Source organism: Scyliorhinus torazame, chromosome 12, assembly GCF_047496885.1.
Source record: "Scyliorhinus torazame isolate Kashiwa2021f chromosome 12, sScyTor2.1, whole genome shotgun sequence".
Classification (NCBI taxonomy): domain Eukaryota; kingdom Metazoa; phylum Chordata; class Chondrichthyes; order Carcharhiniformes; family Scyliorhinidae; genus Scyliorhinus; species Scyliorhinus torazame.
In genome coordinates this window covers 173,879,679-173,899,253 of record NC_092718.1, presented here as the reverse complement: position 1 = coordinate 173,899,253, position 19,575 = coordinate 173,879,679, and the positions used below count along the sequence as shown (strand labels likewise).

Here is a 19,575-nt window from a genome sequence, read left to right as displayed (position 1 = left end):
TTTATCTCAAGCTGCTGTTAACCCTTTGAGAGACTTCTGCTTTATCTAACATGCAGCATCCAGTTTGTTTTAAAATTTATCGTTTCTCGCCACTACAGTCCAAGTCTACAATATTAGTATAATCAACTATAAACTTTAAAACACTCATTGAACTAAACCCTCATTCGATGTCACATCAATTCCAAAACACACACATATGGAATTAAACCATCATTTTTTGATGTCACATCAATTCCAAAACCTAACCCAAAACCGAATCATCAATTATGAAATCCCATCAGTTCTCACAAAACACTCACATATGGAATTAAACCATCATTTTTTGATTTCACATCAATTCCAAAACCTAACCCAAAACCGAATCATCAATTATGAAATCCCATCAGTTCTCACAAAACACTCACATATGGAATTAAACCATCATTTTTTGATGTCACATCAATTCCAAAACCTAACCCAAAACCGAATCATCAATTATGAAATCCCATCAGTTAAATTTCTAATCCCCAGACTGACCTTTGATTTCATCGAGACGATCTTTCCGTACCAACCGCGAGTGACCAGACTAATCAGACCATAAGAAAGAAGAGGGGAAAAATCAATGCGCGGTAATTTTCCAGCTTTACATTGTGGGCCCTTTTCCATTCTCCTTGTCCAAAATCAGTCTAATTCTGATATCGCGGTTGGTCAGAACCAAGGGACTAGGGAGCATGCAGGCAGGGAAGGCCCCGGGGCCGGATGGGTTCCCGGTAGAATTTTATAGGAAGTACGTGGACCTGCTGGGCCCGCTGCTAGTGAGGACTTTCAATGAGGCGAGGGAGGGGGGGACCTTGCCCCCGACAATGTCCAGGGCGCTGATCTCTTTGATCTTGAAGCGGGACAAGGACCCATTACAGTGTGGATCGTACAGGCCAATCTCGCTCCTCAATGTCGATTCGAAGTTGCTGGCGAAGGTTCTGGCCACGAGAATTGAGGGCTGTGTCCCGGGGGGGATTCATGAGGACCAGGCGGGATTTGTGAAGGGTAGGCAGTTGAACACCAATATGCGGAGGCTCCTTAATGTAATTATGATGCCTTCGGTGGAGGGGGAAGCGGAGGTAGTGGCGGCTATTGACGCGGAGAAGGCCTTCGATAGGGTGGAGTGGAAGTATCTTTGGGAGGTGCTGCGGAGGTTTGCGTTCGGGGACGGGTTCATCAGTTGGGTTAGGCTACTATATAAAGCCCCGGTGGCGAGTGTGGCTACGAACCGGCGGAGGTCGGAGTACTTTCGGCTACACCGGGGGACGAGGCAGGGGTGTCCCCTGTCCCCCTTGTTGTTTGCACTGACAATTGAGCTGCTGGCCATGGCATTGAGGGAGTCCAGGAACTGGAGGGGATTGGTTCGGTGGGGAGAGAACACTGGGTGTCGCTGTGTGCAGATGACCTGTTATTGTATGTTGCGGACCCAGTGGAGGGGATGGCGGAGGTCATGCGGATCCTTCGGGAGTTTGGGGACTTTTCGGGGTATAAACTTAACGTGGGGAAGAGTGAGCTCTTTGTGGTGCACCCAGGAGACCAGGGAAGGGGAATAGACGAGCTTCCGCTGAAGAGGGCGGAAAGGAGCTTTCGGTACCTGGGGATCCAGGTAGCTAGGAGTTGAGGGGCCCTGCACAAGCTCAATTTGACGCGGTTGGTGGAGCAGATGGAGGAGGATTTTAAAAGATGGGATATGCTGCCACTCTCACTGGCGGGTAGGGTGCAGTCGGTAAAAATGACGGTCCTTCTGTGGTTTCTCTTTGTATTTCAGTGCCTTCCCATTCTGATCCCTAAGGCCTTATTTAAACGGGTAAGCAGGAGCATCATGGGATTCATGTGGGCGAATAAGACCCTGAGGGTAAAAAGGGTTTTCCTGGAGCGTAGCAGGGACAGAGGAGGGCTGGCGTTGCCGAATCTATGTGGCTACTACTAGGCAGCCAATGTGGCGATGATCCGTAAGTGGGCAATGGAAGGGGAGGGGGCGGCGTGGAAGAGGCTAGAGATGGCGTCCTGTGTGGGCACGAGTCTGAGGGCGCTGGTGACGCCACCGTTGCCACTCCCGCCGACAAGGTACACCACGCGTCCGGTGGTGGCAGCGACTCTGAAGATTTGGGGGCAGTTGAGGCATCATAGGGGTGAGGTGGGAGCCTCGGTTTGGTCCCCGATTCGAGAGAACCATCGGTTCGTCCCAGGAAGGATGAATGGGGGGGGTTTCTGAGCTGGCATCGGGCAGGGATTAAAAGAATGGGGGACCTGTTCATTGATGGGACGTTTGCGAGACTAGGAGCGCTGGAGGATAAATTTGGGCTACCCCCGGGAAACGCTTTTAGGTATATGCAGGTGAGGTCGTTTGTGAAACGGCAGGTGAGGGAATTCCCGCTGCTTCCAGCACGCAGGATTCAGGACAGGGTGGTCTCGGGGGTATGGGTTGGAGAAGGCAATGACTCGGCAATTTATCAGGAGCTGCAAGAAGAGGAGGAGACCTCAGTGGAGGAGCTAAAGGGCAAATGGGAGGAGGAGCTCAGGGAGGATATAGATGAGGGTCTGAGGGCTGATGCCCTAAGTAGGGTTAATTCTTCCTCCTCTTGCGCCAGGCTCAGCCTGATACAGTTTAAAGTTGTACACAGAGCGCATATGACAGGGGCGAGGTTGAGTAGGTTCTTTGGGGTGGAGGACAGATGTGGGAGGTGCTCGGGGAGCCCAGCAAATCACGCCCATATGTTCTGGACGTGCCCGGCACTGGATGGGTTTTGGAGTGGCTTTGCGAGGACTATGTCCAAGGCAGTGAACGCCCGGGTCAAACCGAGCTGTGGGGTAGCATTATTTAGGGTATCGGACGAGCTGGGAGTGCAGGAGGCGAAAGAGGCCGGTATTCTGGCCTTTGCATCCCTGGTAGCCCGGCGGAGGATTTTGTTACTGTGGAAGGATGCGAAGCTTCCTGGTGTGGAAGCCTGGATAAATGACATGGCAGGGTTCATCAAGCTGGAGAGGATAAAGTTTGCCTTGCGAGGGTCTGTGCAAGGGTTCTTCAGGCGGTGGCAACCGTTCCTAGATTAGGAGGAGGTCAGCAGCAGCAACCCGGGGGTGGGCATTTCTTCTGGGGTGGCGTTTGGGTTAGGGTGGGGTATTTGCCTATTTGTGTTTTTATTGTTATATGGGGGGGTTATTGTAGTTTGGGGAAATTCTATGTATAATTCTTGCGGGTGGTGTTCTTATGTTCTTGTTTCTTTTTTCTGTAGGGGTGGTTTATTGAAAATCTGTTGAAAATTTGAATAAAGATATATATATTTTTTTAAACTCAGTGACCAACTTAAATGAGTATGCCACCACCGTCACAGGCTTCATCAGCAAATGTGTGGACAACTGTGTGCCAAAGAAAGCAGTACGTACGTTCCCCAACCGGAAACCATGGCTCAGTCGGGAGATTGACTCCCTACTGAAGGACAGATCAAGTCAGACGACCCTGACCAATACAAGAAATCCAGGTACGACCTCCGCAAAGCCGTCCGAGATGCCAAGAGAGAATATCAAGCCAAGCTAGAGTCACAGACAGATTCTCGGCGATTGTGGCAAGGACTAAACAACATAACGGGCTACAAAGCGAAGCCGAGCAGTATCTCCGGCAGCAGCGCACCCCTCCCCAATGAACTCAATGCATTCTATGCTCGGTTCGAGCAGGTAACCAACAATCCGCAGTCGAGTGCCCCTGCAGTCCGTAACTCACCCATACCCACCAACACAGCTTCCACATCGGCCTTCCTGAAAGTGAACCCTTGGAATGCGACGGATCCGGACGGGATCCCTGATCGCGCACTCACAGCCTGCGCGGACCAGCTAGCAGAGATGTTCGCGGACATCTTTAACCTGTCCCTACTCCACTCCGAGGTCCTCACCTGCTTCAAGAAGACCACCATCATACCGGTGCCAAAGAAGAACCAGGCAATGTGCCTCAATGACTACCGTCCAGTGGCCCTGACTTCAGTCGTAATTAAGTGTTCCGAGAGGTTGATCATGAAGCTCATCACCTCCATACTCCCAGAACGCCTTGATCCACTACAATTCGCATACCGTCGCAACCGGTCCACATCAGACGCCATTTCCCTGGCCCTACACTCATCCCGAGAGCATCTCGACAACAAGAATTCCTGCATCAGACTCCTATTTATTGACCACAGCTCCACCTTCAACACCATAATCCCAGCCAAGCTCATATCAAAGGTCCAAAACCTAGGACTTGGCTCCTCACACTGTAACTGGATCCTCGATTTTCTGACCAACAGACCATAATCAGTAAGAATAAACAACAATACCTCCTCCACAATAGTCCTCAAAACCGGGGCCCCACAAGGCTGCGTACTTAGCCCCCTACTCTAGTCCCTGTACACACACGACTGCGTGGCAAAATTTGGTTCCAACGCCATCTACAAGTTTGCTGATGATACGACCATAGTGGGCCAGATCTCGAATAACGACGAGTCAGAATACAGGAGGGAGATAGAGAACCTAGTGGAGTGGTGCAGCGACAACAACCTCGCCCTCAATGCCAGCAAAACTAAAGAGCTGGTCATTAACTTCAGGAAGCAAAGTACTGTACACACCCCTGTCAGAATCAACGGGGCCGAGGTGGAGATGGTTAGCAGTTTCAAATTCCTAGGGATGCACATCTCCAAAAATCTGTCCTGGTCCAACCACATCCACGCTACCATCAAGAAAGCACAACAGCGCCTATACTTCCTCAGGAAACTCTGTTGAGCTGCTTGCACAAAAATACTTTTCACTGTACCTCGATATGCGTGAGAATAAAGAAATCCAATCCAAAAAGGAGCCAGCTCATAGTTCATGGCCCTCCAGCTTCACACAGTATGTAGAAGGGGATGGGGCACCTCAGTGGGGGAGTGTGAATTCCCCATATCCATTGGGAATATCAACCCCCCAGTCTCATAAGTGTCCCGTGACCTGCTTAAGGTTTCATTTGTGTCCCATGATCTACTTAACCCTGGGTTATGACACTCTCCTTACTTTGATAGCTGTGAAAACGGATCATCACTGCTCGTCTCCTGCCTGAGCACCCAACTCCTGGGGGTAGAACAACTCATTCCCACCCACTAGCCAAGAGAACATCTCCAAAAGATACTCGGTCAGCTGCGGGTCCTCCACTCCCTCCAGCAGCCCCGCCAAGCTGAGATTCAACTGCCTTGCCCTGTTCTCAAGATCCTCCACTTTTAACCTCAGGCCTTTGTTGCTGTGTGCCACGAGCAGCAACTCTGCTTCCAGCGAGGCAAACCGAATCTCATTCTGCAACGAGGCCTCCTCCACACTCTTCAACGTCTCACCTTGCATTCTCACCACATTCAATCAGTTTGTGAATTGAGCCCAAAGCCTCCTCAACAATGCTTTTAAATGAATCCTTTATCTTCTTGCCCTGCCACTCGAACTACTTATCTGTCTGTTTGCTGAACTTTTCCCAGCCAGTGTGCCTAATGTAACGGGCGCGGCAGCCTCCTTCAAGTTATTTCAATGGTCTCCGTTCCTGAGCTTTCTTCGCATTGGGCTTCTTCATCAACGTTTTCAACATGTCTCCGTCAGGCGAGAGTCCAGATCAACGAAGGGGGTTTGGACACCAAAGTCACCTGAAAAAATGGGTAAAAGGAATCAAAAACAAAGACCCTGCCGGGAGCAGCTTTCCGTGCGTTTGGCTCATGCATGATATCACCGGACGTCCCTCTTATACTCCCTTCACCGAATAGCTTGCAAGGCCACTTCGAAGAAAAGTAAGAATCAAGCACATTAGTGTGTGACAGGGACACGTATCGACCAGTCGAGGTAACAACATCAATTCTGTGCTGGAAGCGATAGCCTATTAACCAGATGTTCAGCCCAAAGGCATTTGTGTCCAAATACCCCATTTTCATTCGTTGGAGTGAACATAGAACATAGAACAATACAGCGCAGTACAGGCCCTTCGGCCCACGATGTTGCACCGAAACAAAAGCCATCTAACCTACACTATGCCATTATCATCCATATGTTTATCCAATAAGCTTTTAAATGCCCTCAATGTTGGCGAGTTCACTACTGTAGCAGGTAGGGCATTCCACGGCCTCACTACTCTTTGCGTAAAGAACCTACCTCTGACCTCTGTCCTATATCTATTACCCCTCAGTTTAAAGTTATGTCCCCTCGTGCCAGCCATATCCATCCGCAGGAGAAGGCTCTCACTGTCCACCCTATCCAACCCCCTGATCATTTTGTATGCCTCTATTAAGTCTCCTCTTAACCTTCTTCTCTCCAACGAAAACAACCTCAAGTCCATCAGCCTTTCCTCATAAGATTTTCCCTCCATACCAGGCAACATCCTGGTAAATCTCCTCTGCACCCGCTCCAAAGCCTCCACGTACTTCCTAAAATGCGGTGACCAGAACTGTACGCAATACTCCAAATGCGGCCGTACCAGAGTTCTGTACAGCTGCAACATGACCTCCCGACTCTGGAACTCAATCCCTCTACCAATAAAGGCCAACACTCCATAGGCCTTCTTCACAACCCTATCAACCTGGGTGGCAACTTTCAGGGATCTATGTACATGGATCCCAGTTGGCATGATCCCCACACAACGAGCAAGATGATAACCGGAAGAACTTCAACACCAGCATGTTAAGTCAGTTTCCCTTTAAACCTAAGGTGACAAAAAGCAGTGTTGCAAGTGTTAAAGATTGTTGAGATACTTGATTGATTTTTTTCCCTGCAATATATGTTTCCAAGAACAAGAATGTACGTAAAAATCAAAATATCCTCATTCCAACGTGATAAATGGTAAACATATATTTTAGATTGATATTAGACGTATATTTACTTTGGGATCCTGTCAAACGGGAAAGTATCAATCTTCTATGCAAATATTTAACCTTTTAGAATCATATATAAGTGAACGTTTCTGAAGTATTCTTACAGAAGGTGCTGGTGGTTCTAAGGTGAGTGTTGTCCGATTTTCTGACGTTAGCTCTGCTTGGTGTTCTTGGATTTTTTGTTTTCTGTTTTGAATATTTGGAGAGAGGGACAAACATTTGGAATGCTTACCATTTTGCATTCATTCTCAGTTTCAAATATTTCACATCATTTAGAGATTTCAGTTTTCCTTTGATTCCCCTCTGACCGCTGTACTAAAATAATTTGTTGTTCTTCTATTCAGTTTGTGCTCTTGTGCTTATTTCTATGTTCTGTTTTGCATGTCTGGCCATGGTTTGTAATGTGTTCCAGCTGTAACCTTCTAATCATCCAATTTATGTCTTCGCAATTTTCTTCCCTGGATTGTAGAAGTCAATTTGTTCTTTATTTGTCTTCAAAGTTGATTATCCATTAAGGAATATATTTGTTTATTGGTAAGAAATGTATTTAACTTGCATATTCAACATTATATCTTGAAAGGTATTCCACTTACCATTAAATCACAAACTCCAATCCTTTCTCCTAATTGGTTCTTTCTTTTGGATTTGATTTATTGTCACGTGTACCGAGATACAGTGAAAAGTATTGTTCTACATACAGCCCAAACAGATCGTTCCATTCATGAGAAAACATAGGATACAGATAAATACACAATGTAAATACAATGAAACAGGCATCGGGTGAAGCATACGGAGTGTAGTACTACTCAGTAAAGAAGGTGTGAAAAGATCTGTTCAGTCCATAAGAACGTCATTCAGAAGTCTAGTTACAGCAAGGAAGAAGCTGTTTTTGAATCTGACAGTGCGTATCCTCAGACTTTTATATCTCCTGCCCGATGGAAGAAGTTGGAAGAGAGAATAACCCGGGTGGGAGGGATCTTTGATTATGCTGCTTGCTTTCCCACGAGCCAATGGACTGGGCTGTATTCACGACTCTCTGTAGTTTCTTGCGGTCTTGAGTCGAGCAGTTGACATACCAGGCTGTGATGCAGCCCGATAGGACGCTTTCAACGATGCGTCTGTAAAAATTGGTAAGACGATCCCCACATTCACTTCTTTGAAGTTAACCCTTTTTTGCTAAATATCACATTCCTGAACTTGATCATTCTGTCCTCACTATCCCCCATGAAATCTAGAACTCCCTTATCCTGTAAAAGCAAATAGTCTAGGGAAGGGAACAGCAATAAGCAATGTAAGGATGTGCAGGAACATATTTAAAAGTAATCAAAGGAGTGAGGGAACCCTAAAGAAAAAGTGTGCGGCTTGTGAAGCATTGTGGGACTTACAACAGACACAAATATTAGCCTTGGTCTGGCTGTCATTTTAGTAAGTTAGGATGATTTCACATCTAGCCTTGCACTTACTGCAGTCTCCAACAGTCTGTACTCTTTCTTCAGGAATTACATTATCTCTGATAGATAGCGCAGGACGTATAGAAATTCTGTTGGGCATGAAATTAAACATGGGTGGAATGTATCAGCACATTCTCCCTATCAGCACTTTGGGCACACCTATACCCCAGGAACTGCATGGGTGAAGAAGGCAGCTCATGACCACCTTGGGCAATAAATGCTGGCCGAGCCAGTGATGCCCAACCATATTTTCTCTTTCATTAACTAAGACGGAGGGGGAAATTAAATGGACTGTGAATGTTATTGCATCTGAGTATTAGAGCTGCTGGTATCTAAATCACATTGTGTCTGACTGCTGGCACATCTTGTAAATAAAATACATCATCAGTCGTATTGTCCTGTTCAGTTTTCATGCTTTGAATCCAGTAATTGGGTGGGTTTTGCATTGCAGTTTTGTCCTTTAATTCTAATGAGAACCCCCTGACTGTGTCACTGAAGTTCACCATTACTATTGCTGTTCAGATGTGGTTATTTTGAGAAATCCATTTTCCATTTCTTTTTTTCATAAATTTAGTGTTTGCAATTATTGTTTTTCCAATTAAGGGGCAATTTAGCATGGCCAATCCACTTAACCTGCACATCTTTAGGTTGTGGGGGTGAAACCCACACAGACACGGGGAGAATGTGCAAACTCCACACCGACACTGACCCGGGGCCAGGATCGAACCCGGGTCCTCAGTGCCGTTGGCAGCAGTGCTAACCACTGTGCCACCCATCCATTTTCCATTTCTGAAAATGAATACAAAGAAATGAAAATCTGCACTCTACAGGTGCAGGCAATTATGTGTCTTTGTGCCTCTCAATCTATTCATGTCTCCCTGCATGTGTGTGCCGGTGTATTTATGTCTGTATCTGTAAACGTGTATCTCCTTGTAAGTATGTCCAGTTGTGATTTTTACCATTTTAAGTCTTCTAGCTTTAATAAATGATTGATCTCTCAGTCCAATGCCTGACTCATATGCTGAACGTGTTTCTTTCAGAATGGCACCTCTGTGGTCACTGGGCATGCTTCTTGCTGGATTGTTCTTGCTTCAGACTGATGGGGTTCATGCAGGTAAGAGACTAACCCTGATTCCCCAGATCAGTCTTGTGTAATTTCAATGAGTAGGAAATACTGAGTCCAGCTGCTCAAATCTTTCTCATGTAACCTGTCAGATTAGGAGAGATTGAAACTGACTCTTCAGATCCATCGCACTTCACCTCAGACAAGATAATCCTGACTCTGGCTGCTCAATCTTGTTAAGATACAGGGCAGATTTTCTGTAACAAGATGTATTGAGTTTTCCTTCTATTATTGCTACTTATCGCAGCATTGATCACGATGCACGGTGAGTTTAAACGTGGTCAAATAAGCCGAAAGAGAAGAATACCTTCTAATGATACCTTCTTAATTGACAGTCGGGGGGCGGGGCGGGAATAATTGATGCTGGAGAGGGAGAGGTGTTGTAATTGACGGTGGCAATGGGGGAATCTTTAATTGGCAGTAGAAATGGGGACGGGTTGCAATTGACAGTGGAGGGGTTGTAATGAACAGTGGTTTGGAGAAGGAGCTGTAACTGGCCATGTAGAGGTGGAGGAGCTGTAATTGACAGTGGACAGGGAGCGGGCGATGGAATTGACAGTGGACGGGCGGGGAGAGCGGGTGGAATTGAGAGTGGACGGGGCGAGCGGGTGTAATTGACAGTGGACGGGGAGAGCGGGTGGAATTGAGAGTGGACGGGGCGAGCGGGTGGAATTGACTGTGGACAAGGGGAGTGGGTGTAATTGACAATGGACGGGTGGAATTGACGGTGGACGGGGAGAGCGGGTGGAATTGAGAGTGGACGGGGAGAGCGGGGGGAATTGAGAGTGGACGGGGCGAGCGGGTGGAATTGACTGTGGACAAGGGGAGTGGGTGTAATTGACAATGGACGGGTGGAATTGACGGTGGACGGGGAGAGCGGGTGGAATTGACGGTGGACGGGGAGAGCGGGTGGAATTGACGGTGGACGGGGAGAGCGGGTGGAATTGACGGTGGACGGGGAGAGCGGGTGGAATTGACGGTGGACGGGGAGAGCGGGTGGCATTGGCAGTCGACGGGGAGAGTGGGTGGAATTGACGGTGGACGGGGAGAGTGGGTGGAATTGACAGTGGACGGGGAGAGCGGGTGGAATTGGGAGTGGGCGGGGCGAGCGGGTGGAATTGACTGGACAAGGGGAGTGGGTGTAATTGACAATGGACGGGTGGAATTGACGGTGGACGGGGAGAGCGGGTGGAATTGACGGTGGACGGGGAGAGCGGGTGGCATTGGCAGTCGACGGGGAGAGCGGGTGGAATTGACGGTGGACGGGGAGAGCGGGTGGCATTGGCAGTCGACGGGGAGAGCGGGTGGAATTGACGGTGGACGGGGAGAGCGGGTGGAATTGACAGTGGACGGGGCGAGCGGGTGGAATTGACTGTGGACAAGGGGAGTGGGTGTAATTGACAATGGACGGGTGGAATTGACGGTGGACGGGGAGAGCGGGTGGCATTGGCAGTCGACGGGGCGAGCGGGTGGAATTGACGGTGGACGGGGCGAGCGGGTGGAATTGACTGTGGACAAGGGGAGTGGGTGAAATTGACAATGGACGGGTGGAATTGACGGTGGACGGGGAGAGCGGGTGGAATTGACGGTGGACGGGGAGAGCGGGTGGCATTGGCAGTCGACGGGGAGAGCGGGTGGAATTGACGGTGGACGGGGAGAGCGGGTGGCATTGGCAGTCGACGGGGAGAGCGGGTGGAATTGACGGTGGACGGGGAGAGCGGGTGGAATTGACAGTGGACGGGGCGAGCGGGTGGAATTGACTGTGGACAAGGGGAGTGGGTGTAATTGACAATGGACGGGTGGAATTGACGGTGGACGGGGAGAGCGGGTGGCATTGGCAGTCGACGGGGCGAGCGGGTGGAATTGACGGTGGACGGGGCGAGCGGGTGGAATTGACTGTGGACAAGGGGAGTGGGTGAAATTGACAATGGACGGGTGGAATTGACGGTGGACGGGGCGAGCGGGTGGAATTGACTGTGGACAAGGGGAGTGGGTGTAATTGACAATGGACGGGTGGAATTGACGGTGGACGGGGAGAGCGGGTGGCATTGGCAGTCGACGGGGAGAGCGGGTGGAATTGACGGTGGACGGGGAGAGCGGGTGGAATTGACGGTGGACGGGGAGAGCGGGTGGAATTGACGGTGGACGGGGAGAGCGGGTGGAATTGACGGCGGGCGGAGAGAGCGGGTGGAATTGACAAGGGGAGTGGGTGCAATTGGCAGTAGGGAGGGACAGAACTGAAAAAGAAAGTCATGGCAGTGTTGTCTTTGACTGATGCCATTTTCTCCTGGTGGCAACATAGATTTTCCAAAGGGAATCCTTCTGTTCTTATACTGCGAAGAGGAAAATAATGGGAGCATGCAAGTAGCTTTAGATTGAGACCTCTCCCAAGTCAGTTGTTCCCCATGTGTATCTCAGAAGGCTGTGCATTCCCTGGAGATTAATGGAGAAACAGTCCATCTGTTGTCTGAAGACCGTCATGTCATTTCCAAAGAGGAAATAGTGCTGCCTGAATCAATCAAACTCTCCACCGAGCTGAATTATTTGGCTACCGGATCCTTCTAAGCAGCAGCTTTAACTTTGCATTATTAGCCAGGCAGCTTCTCACCATAGCATCAGGAAGTTAAGGAAAGATGCAAAACAACATGATTTCCCCAATGGAATCAGATAAACAAAGAGAGTGAGCTATTTATTCCAAAAGTGGCAGAATTCCTACATATGCAAGGAATGATTGAAAGAGGTCAAAAACATTTTTTTGGAGGGCATTGTTGAGATTCCCTTTAGCTGCAGTACATTTTGGTTCGCAGCAGCTCCTTTTTCCATTCTCACTGTCTCCTTCATTAGGTGATACAGTCATGGATTAATATTACATTGCATTTGTGTTGACATATGGGGTTATTGGATTCGCAGAGAAGCCAAAGTAGTAGAATTAGAACCACAGCATTCCTCCAGTGGTGATGTGACCATTCGGCCCATCGAGTCTACACCGACCCCCTGAAAGAGCACCCTTCCCAGGCCCACTCCCCCGCCCTATTCTCGCAACCCCATAACCACACCTAACGTGCACACCGTGGACACTCGGGGACAATTTTCTAGCACGACCAATCCAGCTAATCTGTACAATATCCTCAAAATCATCACGCTTCCATTAAACCTAAACCACAACAAACAAGGCAAGAATCAATTTCCTATTTAAATTGGCAGAAGAAAACAACAACCATTAGTTAGCACCAATACTTTTTTTCAAAATAAATGAGTCACTCTTGTACACACAAAATTCCATCACCCTAAACACACCTCCCATGTACTCCTGAGGCCACAGCTTCAGTCACAGCTGGTTTAACACACTGGGCTAAATAGCTGGCTTTTAAAGCAGACCAAGGCAGGCCAGCAGCAGGGTTCAATTCCCGTACCAGGCGCCGGAATGTGGCGACTCACAGTAACTTCATTTGAAGCCTACTTGTGACAATAGGCGATTTTCATTTCAGCTGGAAAAACTGGAAGATTTAAACAAGGCAGTGACTGTCTTTTTTACAGCATTTCAGACCTCCACCTCCAATGTAAATGTGATAATTGAAATTCTACACTCTGAATTTACACAACCAGAAGCTGGAAACTTCACACATTCATTTGCCAAGATTTCATTACCTTGGCATTGCAGGTTTTCCTGGCTCACAGTTAGCTGAATGTTCCTTGGTTGACGGGTTTTAAAACCTGGGGGTCGATTCTCCGAGCCCCGTGCCGGGCCGGAGAATCAGCGCAACTGCGCCACGACGCCGGCGAGCGATTCTCCGGGGTGCGGTGAATTTGCGCCAGCGTGGTTGGCTCGGCAGAGTCCCGCTGCGCTGTTCACCCGTGGTCGTTGCCGGAGGGAACTCTGCGCAAACGGTCAGTGGTGCGGCCTGTTTGGGGGGGGGGGGCTTCCGATGGGGTTTGGCCCGCGATCGAGGCCCACCAATCGGCGGGCCGGCCTTTCCCCCCCCCCCCCCCCCCCCCGGGCCTACTTTCCTGCGCGGCCAGCCCCTGACCACCGACGCCATGTTGAGTCAGGGCCGGTGCACTAAAGAAGTCCCCCGCGCATGCTCAAGTTGGCGCGGCCCAAATGCGCACGCGTGGGTTGGCACAGCGCCCATTTGGCGCCGGGAAGGGAGGCTGGAGCGGCGTGAACCGCTCCAGCGCTGTGCTGGCCCACTGTTGGGGCCAGAATCGGTCATCCCTGTGCCTTCACGACGGCGCGAGCACTTGGGTTCCATTTGGAAGAATCGCTCCCCTGTTCTCTTCCCTTTGCAGCCCTTCTTCCCTTACATTCTCCCCCTCTCTCCTCACCACAGCCTCTCGCTCTCCTTATCGTAGCCTTCCTCTCTTCCCCCCTTTCGAAGCCTCTTTCCCCCCTCCCCCCCTCGCATCCTCTCTGCCCCTCACAGACTCTTCTCCCCACCCCTTTGAAGCCTCCGGTTGGCGTGGCGCCAAGCCCCTTCCGCGCCGGCCGGCGTGGCGCAAACCACTCCGGCGCCAGCCTAGCCCTTGAAGGTGCGGAGGATTCCGTACCTTCGGGGCGGCCCGACGCCGGAGTGGTTCACGCCACTCCTTCGCGCCGGAGTTGCCTGCCCCGCCGGTTTCCGAAGAATTCCGCCCCTTGTCTACTTACTTAACCCATCAATATCTCTTGGTAAACTGTTTGTATCCCTCTCGCAACTTGCCTGTTCACCTATTTTGTGTCGTCTGCAAATTTGGCCAATGTGCATTCGCTTCCTTCCTCCAAGTAATTAACATATACTGGGCGCGAGCGAACGGCCTCTTCGCGCCTGACCGGTGACATAACAAGGCAATTAAATCTCCCGAGAGGCATCTCAAGGGATTTGTGATGTTCGGAATGCCTCACGAGATCGAACAAGATCTTGCGAGTTGTCTCGATCTAGACCTCGCCCTCGCTGGGTGAGATCCAGATTTACAGATTGAAGTTAGCCATTAGGCTCATTTAAATATGTTGGCGCCCAATTCGCCCGAGGCCCAGGAATGACAGCCCATGCCTGGGAGACCTCGCCATGGCGCCCTTTAGCAATGGTCCACATACGTGGACCAGGCGTAACGGCACCTGTGGAGGGTCTCCCAAGCCAATGGAGGCCTCTGGATCTCTTCAGTGCAGAAAGTGAGGTAAGTGCGGACTCAGTGGGGAGTTCTTCGCTAAGGGCGAAAAGAGTCCCATTTGATAGTTCTCATTGGTGAAGGGTGCTCCCTGATGCCCTGGCACGCCCTCGGCGACATGCATGCCATCTATTAACTCCTGGATCTGGGGCACCCCGGCAATGGTGGAGAATCCTGCTGCCCGGGCATCCTCTTGGGCTTGGTCCAAGTCAAAGTTTATATAACTAGCTGCCCAGGCAAATAGGGCATTCTTGATTCACGGATGCACTTGTGTGCTGTTGATGGGGATATGCCACATACGTCCACACTCGCGCTCTGGAATCTCGAGGAGTAAAGGTTCAGGACCTTTGCAGCCATTGGAAGCAGGTATCCTCCTCCTCCACATGGTGCCAAGTCTGCTAGGGCATGGCACAGATGCCTCACCAACCCCTTGTTGAGGCAGTGCCTCCTGCGACACGTTGCCTGCCCACCTCGGCCTCTGAGTCCCTTCCTCGCCTGATGGGCGGCCGGGTCCTCAGGGTCTGGGGTGGGCCCCTGCAAATGGGCTGCCACCTCAAGCCTCTATCGACGTTGCTGACACCGCCTCCTCTGGCATCTGGCCGCCTGGCCTACCAACAGCACCACGAGGGCAGCTTCCGCATGTTCTAAGATGTCATCCATAGTGTAATATCTGTAAGGAATTGACGAGGCTGAGGGACAGACAATCCGCTATGGCTCCCAGCCTGGTATCTTCCCGTCCCCGATGGCATCCCTTCACATCCCCTGACATCTCTCAGGGTGCTATCTAACATACCCTGCTCAAGCAGCCTCGCCCACTGCGGGAGCCCCCGGGCACCAGAGCCCAGAACCTGTACCCCAGACATCCGCTGGTAACGTTACCTGGACCGGGCACTGGTTCCCTCCCCAGTGCACACACTCACCCTCTGGTTCTGGGAATGTCCCCAGTGCTGAGACCCAGCTCGTGGGTGTTTAGATGTTGACTTCTGCCTCTGTGGTGTTGAAGCCTCCAGTATTCAGGCAGAGTGTTCAGGCCTCAAGGTCTGGTTGGGATGTGAGGCAGTAACTCTCACCTGCAACATGGCAGGTGTACCACGGAAATCCACTTGGGAGCAGTGACGAGCTCACGTTACTACAATTACCCATACCCTATTCGCAATGGCCTTCAGCTGTGCGCCCAGTGGCCACCACGGTCAGCATGATTTATGAGTGGTCAGTGGAACTGCCCCCCATTATGGGTAAAGGCGATCCAGGAGGTGGAATGGAAGTCCACCCCACCCCACCCCAATCATGGCCATTCCCCACTGGGGTCTTTCCTCCCTCTCCCCACCCTGTATCCGTCCTCCCTGGGGACTCCTCCCCCAAGCACTGGGCCAGCAACTCCAGTGTCCCTGGGCTCACTGAAGATGGCGACTGTCCTTCTTGGATCCCCACAGCAACCGTTTGGCCTGCTTCACGTTTTAAAAAAAGGTGTTCTAATCGGCACCCACGGAACTGCTTGCTGGGGAGGCAGTTAGATCACGGGAGGCTGCTCGATAGGGGATCATAATGTATAGAAATTGGATTTAATTGCCGATTATTGGCTTCTCGCCAGACCATGGCAGGATCCTCATCTTGCTAATGGGAGCGGGCTGGTTAGATCGGCAAGCGATCGGCGCATGGCACGATTCCCGATTTTGGCCTCTCCTGTGATCTAACGGCCGCTTGAGCGCGATGTGGCCATTAAATCACGCCCAGAATTTTGTTTAATTGTGCAATTTATGATGACACTTCCCATTGAAGAAACAGTTGGATTGTGTGCTAAGCTCATTGATGAGGGGTGTAGCTCAGTAATTATAAACCTTATATTTGAACTTAATTATTTCCCACATTCACCCATCTCTCTGCCTTTTCCTATACTCCACTATTTTCTTGAATGACTTGTCCTCAAGTTGCATTGTCTTGTTTTCCAACCAAGTATATAAGGAAATTGGCAAAAATGTTTCAGAAAAAGATAGTTTACTCTCCCTTTAACTATGGCAGCCTCATGTACTCACCTTCTTAATCAATCCTTCAATCATTTCTAACTCCAGAAATGCATTGATGCACCTTGCGGATCCATTTACACTGTGTGCCTCATTGTGAAGCCAATTTCAGATTGAAAAGGGCGGCATGTGGCACAGTGGTTAGCACTGGGACTGCGGTGCTGAGGACCTGGGTTCTAATCCCAGCTCTGGGTCACTGTGTGGAGTTGCACATTCTCCCCATGTCTGCGTGGGTTTCGCCCCCACAACCCAAATATGTGCAGATTAGGTGGATTGGCCACACTAAATTGCCCCTTAATTGGGGGAAAAATAATTTCAGATTGAAGCCACCTGGTATTTCTCAAGTTGTGTGACTCAGAGTTTTTCTGTGTTTCTGTTGTAGATGGCGAGGAGCCCCTGGGCAGTCCATTCTTACAAAGATCTGTACGTGAAGCCATTGAACAGGTGGACAAAGCTTATAAGGAGACCCGAGCAAAGTAGGTTTTTTAACACAGTATCATTATCAGACTGGGCTCTTCATGAAGGAATCAACTTATTGAATTCATGTGAAATAAGGGGGACCATTTAATTGCCTCATTGTGCCCGGCGCAAATCGGGGTGCACTGGGTGAATAGCGGGAAAGGCCAAAATGGAGCTTTGCGCCAAGGGCGAACCAGTTTACAATTCATCTGGCCCACTCCCAATGGCGATGTCCCGATCTCACCAAAGATGATAAAAATATCATTAACCCTCATTTGCATTCACTTCAATCTCATTAGCGAGATTAGTTGAATGCAGCGGCCTCCTGGGAATTAACCGACTCCCCAGCGAGAAATCATGTGGGCGCATTTAGTACTCCTTTTTAAAAACATGAAGTTGGTGCTATAGCCTCTGAGCGGAAGTGAGGAGGTGAGCAGCCATTTCCATTTTCCGACATGCAGCTAAAGGGAACCAGAGAAGCAGCCCCAGTGCTCTGGGGTGCCCTCAGGGGGGTTGGACTTAGTCAGGGGAGTGAAGCATTCTAGATCGGAGGTCGCCCCTGGGCGGGGGAGTGAGGGGCTTTGCATCTGTGAGGCCTTCAAGCCATCTTTAAATATTGTGGAGACGCATAACAGGGGCAACACAACTGCTGCCTGTCTGTCCTACCAAACACTTCCATGGCAGAGCCCTGCTGCGGCTTCTATCCTGAAATTCAATTTCACTCCCTTTGACTGTGAGCAGCCTCCAGCTTTACAGCTGAACACCTTTTCAAATGAGGGATTAGCCTTGTTAGTTGGGATAGCATCTCACACCCCTCAACTCTCAAGTTTCTCCTCGAGGGCACACATGCATCAGAAGAAGATTAGTGGACTGCATGTCCAGCAAACTTTGATGCCTAAACAGTGTGCCTAAACTCTGGGAGTGTCAGCACCAGAGAGGCAGCTGCCAACAACCAAACACTAAAGAGCTGGGCTTCAGCAATGGTGACCCTCTCGCGACCAAAGGGAAGTGTCTGGATTAAGAGAGGGCACCTGGACACAGTTTTTCTAAAGTTCCCGGCAGAGGTCTGAGATCTAGGGGCTCCTGATGTGGCCATGAGTAAGTATGCAAAGCAAGGTCTGCCAGCACAACTGGCTCGCTGGATGGCACTCTGAGAGAGGCAGAACACGTAAGGGTGGGGGAGGCTTAGGCGATTTGAGGGTCCCAGAATGGAAGCCCTAACTGATTGCCAGTCTCTCTCCTTCTGCCCTTCCTTACAGATATAACAATGTTTGCTGGTGTGGCTCCCGCAGAGGCTGCCTTCACGTTGCTTGCGGCAGCTGATGCGGACAGAGGCTGTAGAAGGCAGCAACGACATCACAGGCTGGAGGTGGCACCCCATGTGCAGGGGGCTGCCTCACACCCTGAAGACCCGGCCACCCATCAGGCTGAGGAGGGACCCAGTAGGGTAGGCCATCGATGGCCCAAGGTGTACCGGTGGTCATTTAATGAGATGAGGGACACCATATGCTGCAGAAGACAGTGTGCACCTGTGCCATGCCCTCGCGAACATGTCACCCTGTGGTGGAGGAGGACACCCGCTCCTGGTGGCCGTGAAGGTCACTGCAGCCATCATCTTTTTTTTTTTTTTTTTTTTTTTTTTATTCTCTTCCTTTTTCACATTTTCTCTCAAATTTACACCCAGCAATAAACAATAATCAGTAACGAATGTAATGTCAATCCCCATATCAATAACAACGATCCCATCCTCCCACCAAACCCCAGACATTGGCCCGCATGTTCACATAAACAAATGACAAAAAGGAATCAGGAATCGCCCATAGTCACTGAAGTGTTGGGTCCTCTGACACACAGACAAACCAACACGGTTACGTATGGTACAACGCAGTTTTATTTCATTGAACTATAAACATATTAAACTCTGGTATTCAGCACGTGGTGAACCTCTGAGTGGCTGACAATGAGGTCTGTGCCCTGAGTTCTCTCCTGCTCGAGTGCCCAGGAAATGTCGTGTTCCCTGCTTTGTGCTGTGTATGCTCTTTTCCATGATTGGCTGTCGTGTTGTGTGTGTTGATTGGTCCGTTGATCTGTCCATCATTATGGGTGTGTGTATGTGCTGTGATGTTCACATGAATATCATGACAGTCACCATTAACTCATACAGTAACCCTCCCAAACCCCACCCGCCCCCCACTAATGTTCGACGTGATCCAATTCTTGAAAGTGCATAATGAATAACGCCCATGGACACACCATAACGCCATGGGGCAGCACGCTAGCACTGTGGCTTTATAGCGCCAGGGTCCCAGGTTCGATTCCCCACTGGGTCACTGTCTGTGCGGAGTCTGCACGTTCTCCCCGTGTCTGCATGGGTTTCCTCCGGGTGCTCTGGTTTCCTCCCACAGTTCAAAGACATGCAGGTTAGGTGGATTGGTCATGCTAAATTGCCCTTATTGTCCAAAAAGGTCAGGAGGGGTTATTGGGTTGTAGGGATAGGGTGGAAGTGAGGGCTTAAG

The 19,575-nt window shown here is 50.0% G+C and overlaps 1 protein-coding gene across 1 annotated transcript in view; it reads left to right on the top strand.

The window, feature by feature from the left end:
* The first annotated feature begins 9,352 nt into the window (after nt 1-9,352).
* LOC140386750 (eosinophil peroxidase-like) overlaps nt 9,353-19,575 on the top strand; it is a 63,098-nt gene continuing 52,875 nt past the window's right edge. Inside the window, exons 1-2 of the mRNA XM_072469403.1 lie at nt 9,353-9,425; nt 16,983-17,076. Coding sequence (XP_072325504.1) covers nt 9,353-9,425; nt 16,983-17,076 — 167 coding nt within the window. The remainder of the gene's footprint in view (nt 9,426-16,982; nt 17,077-19,575) is intronic.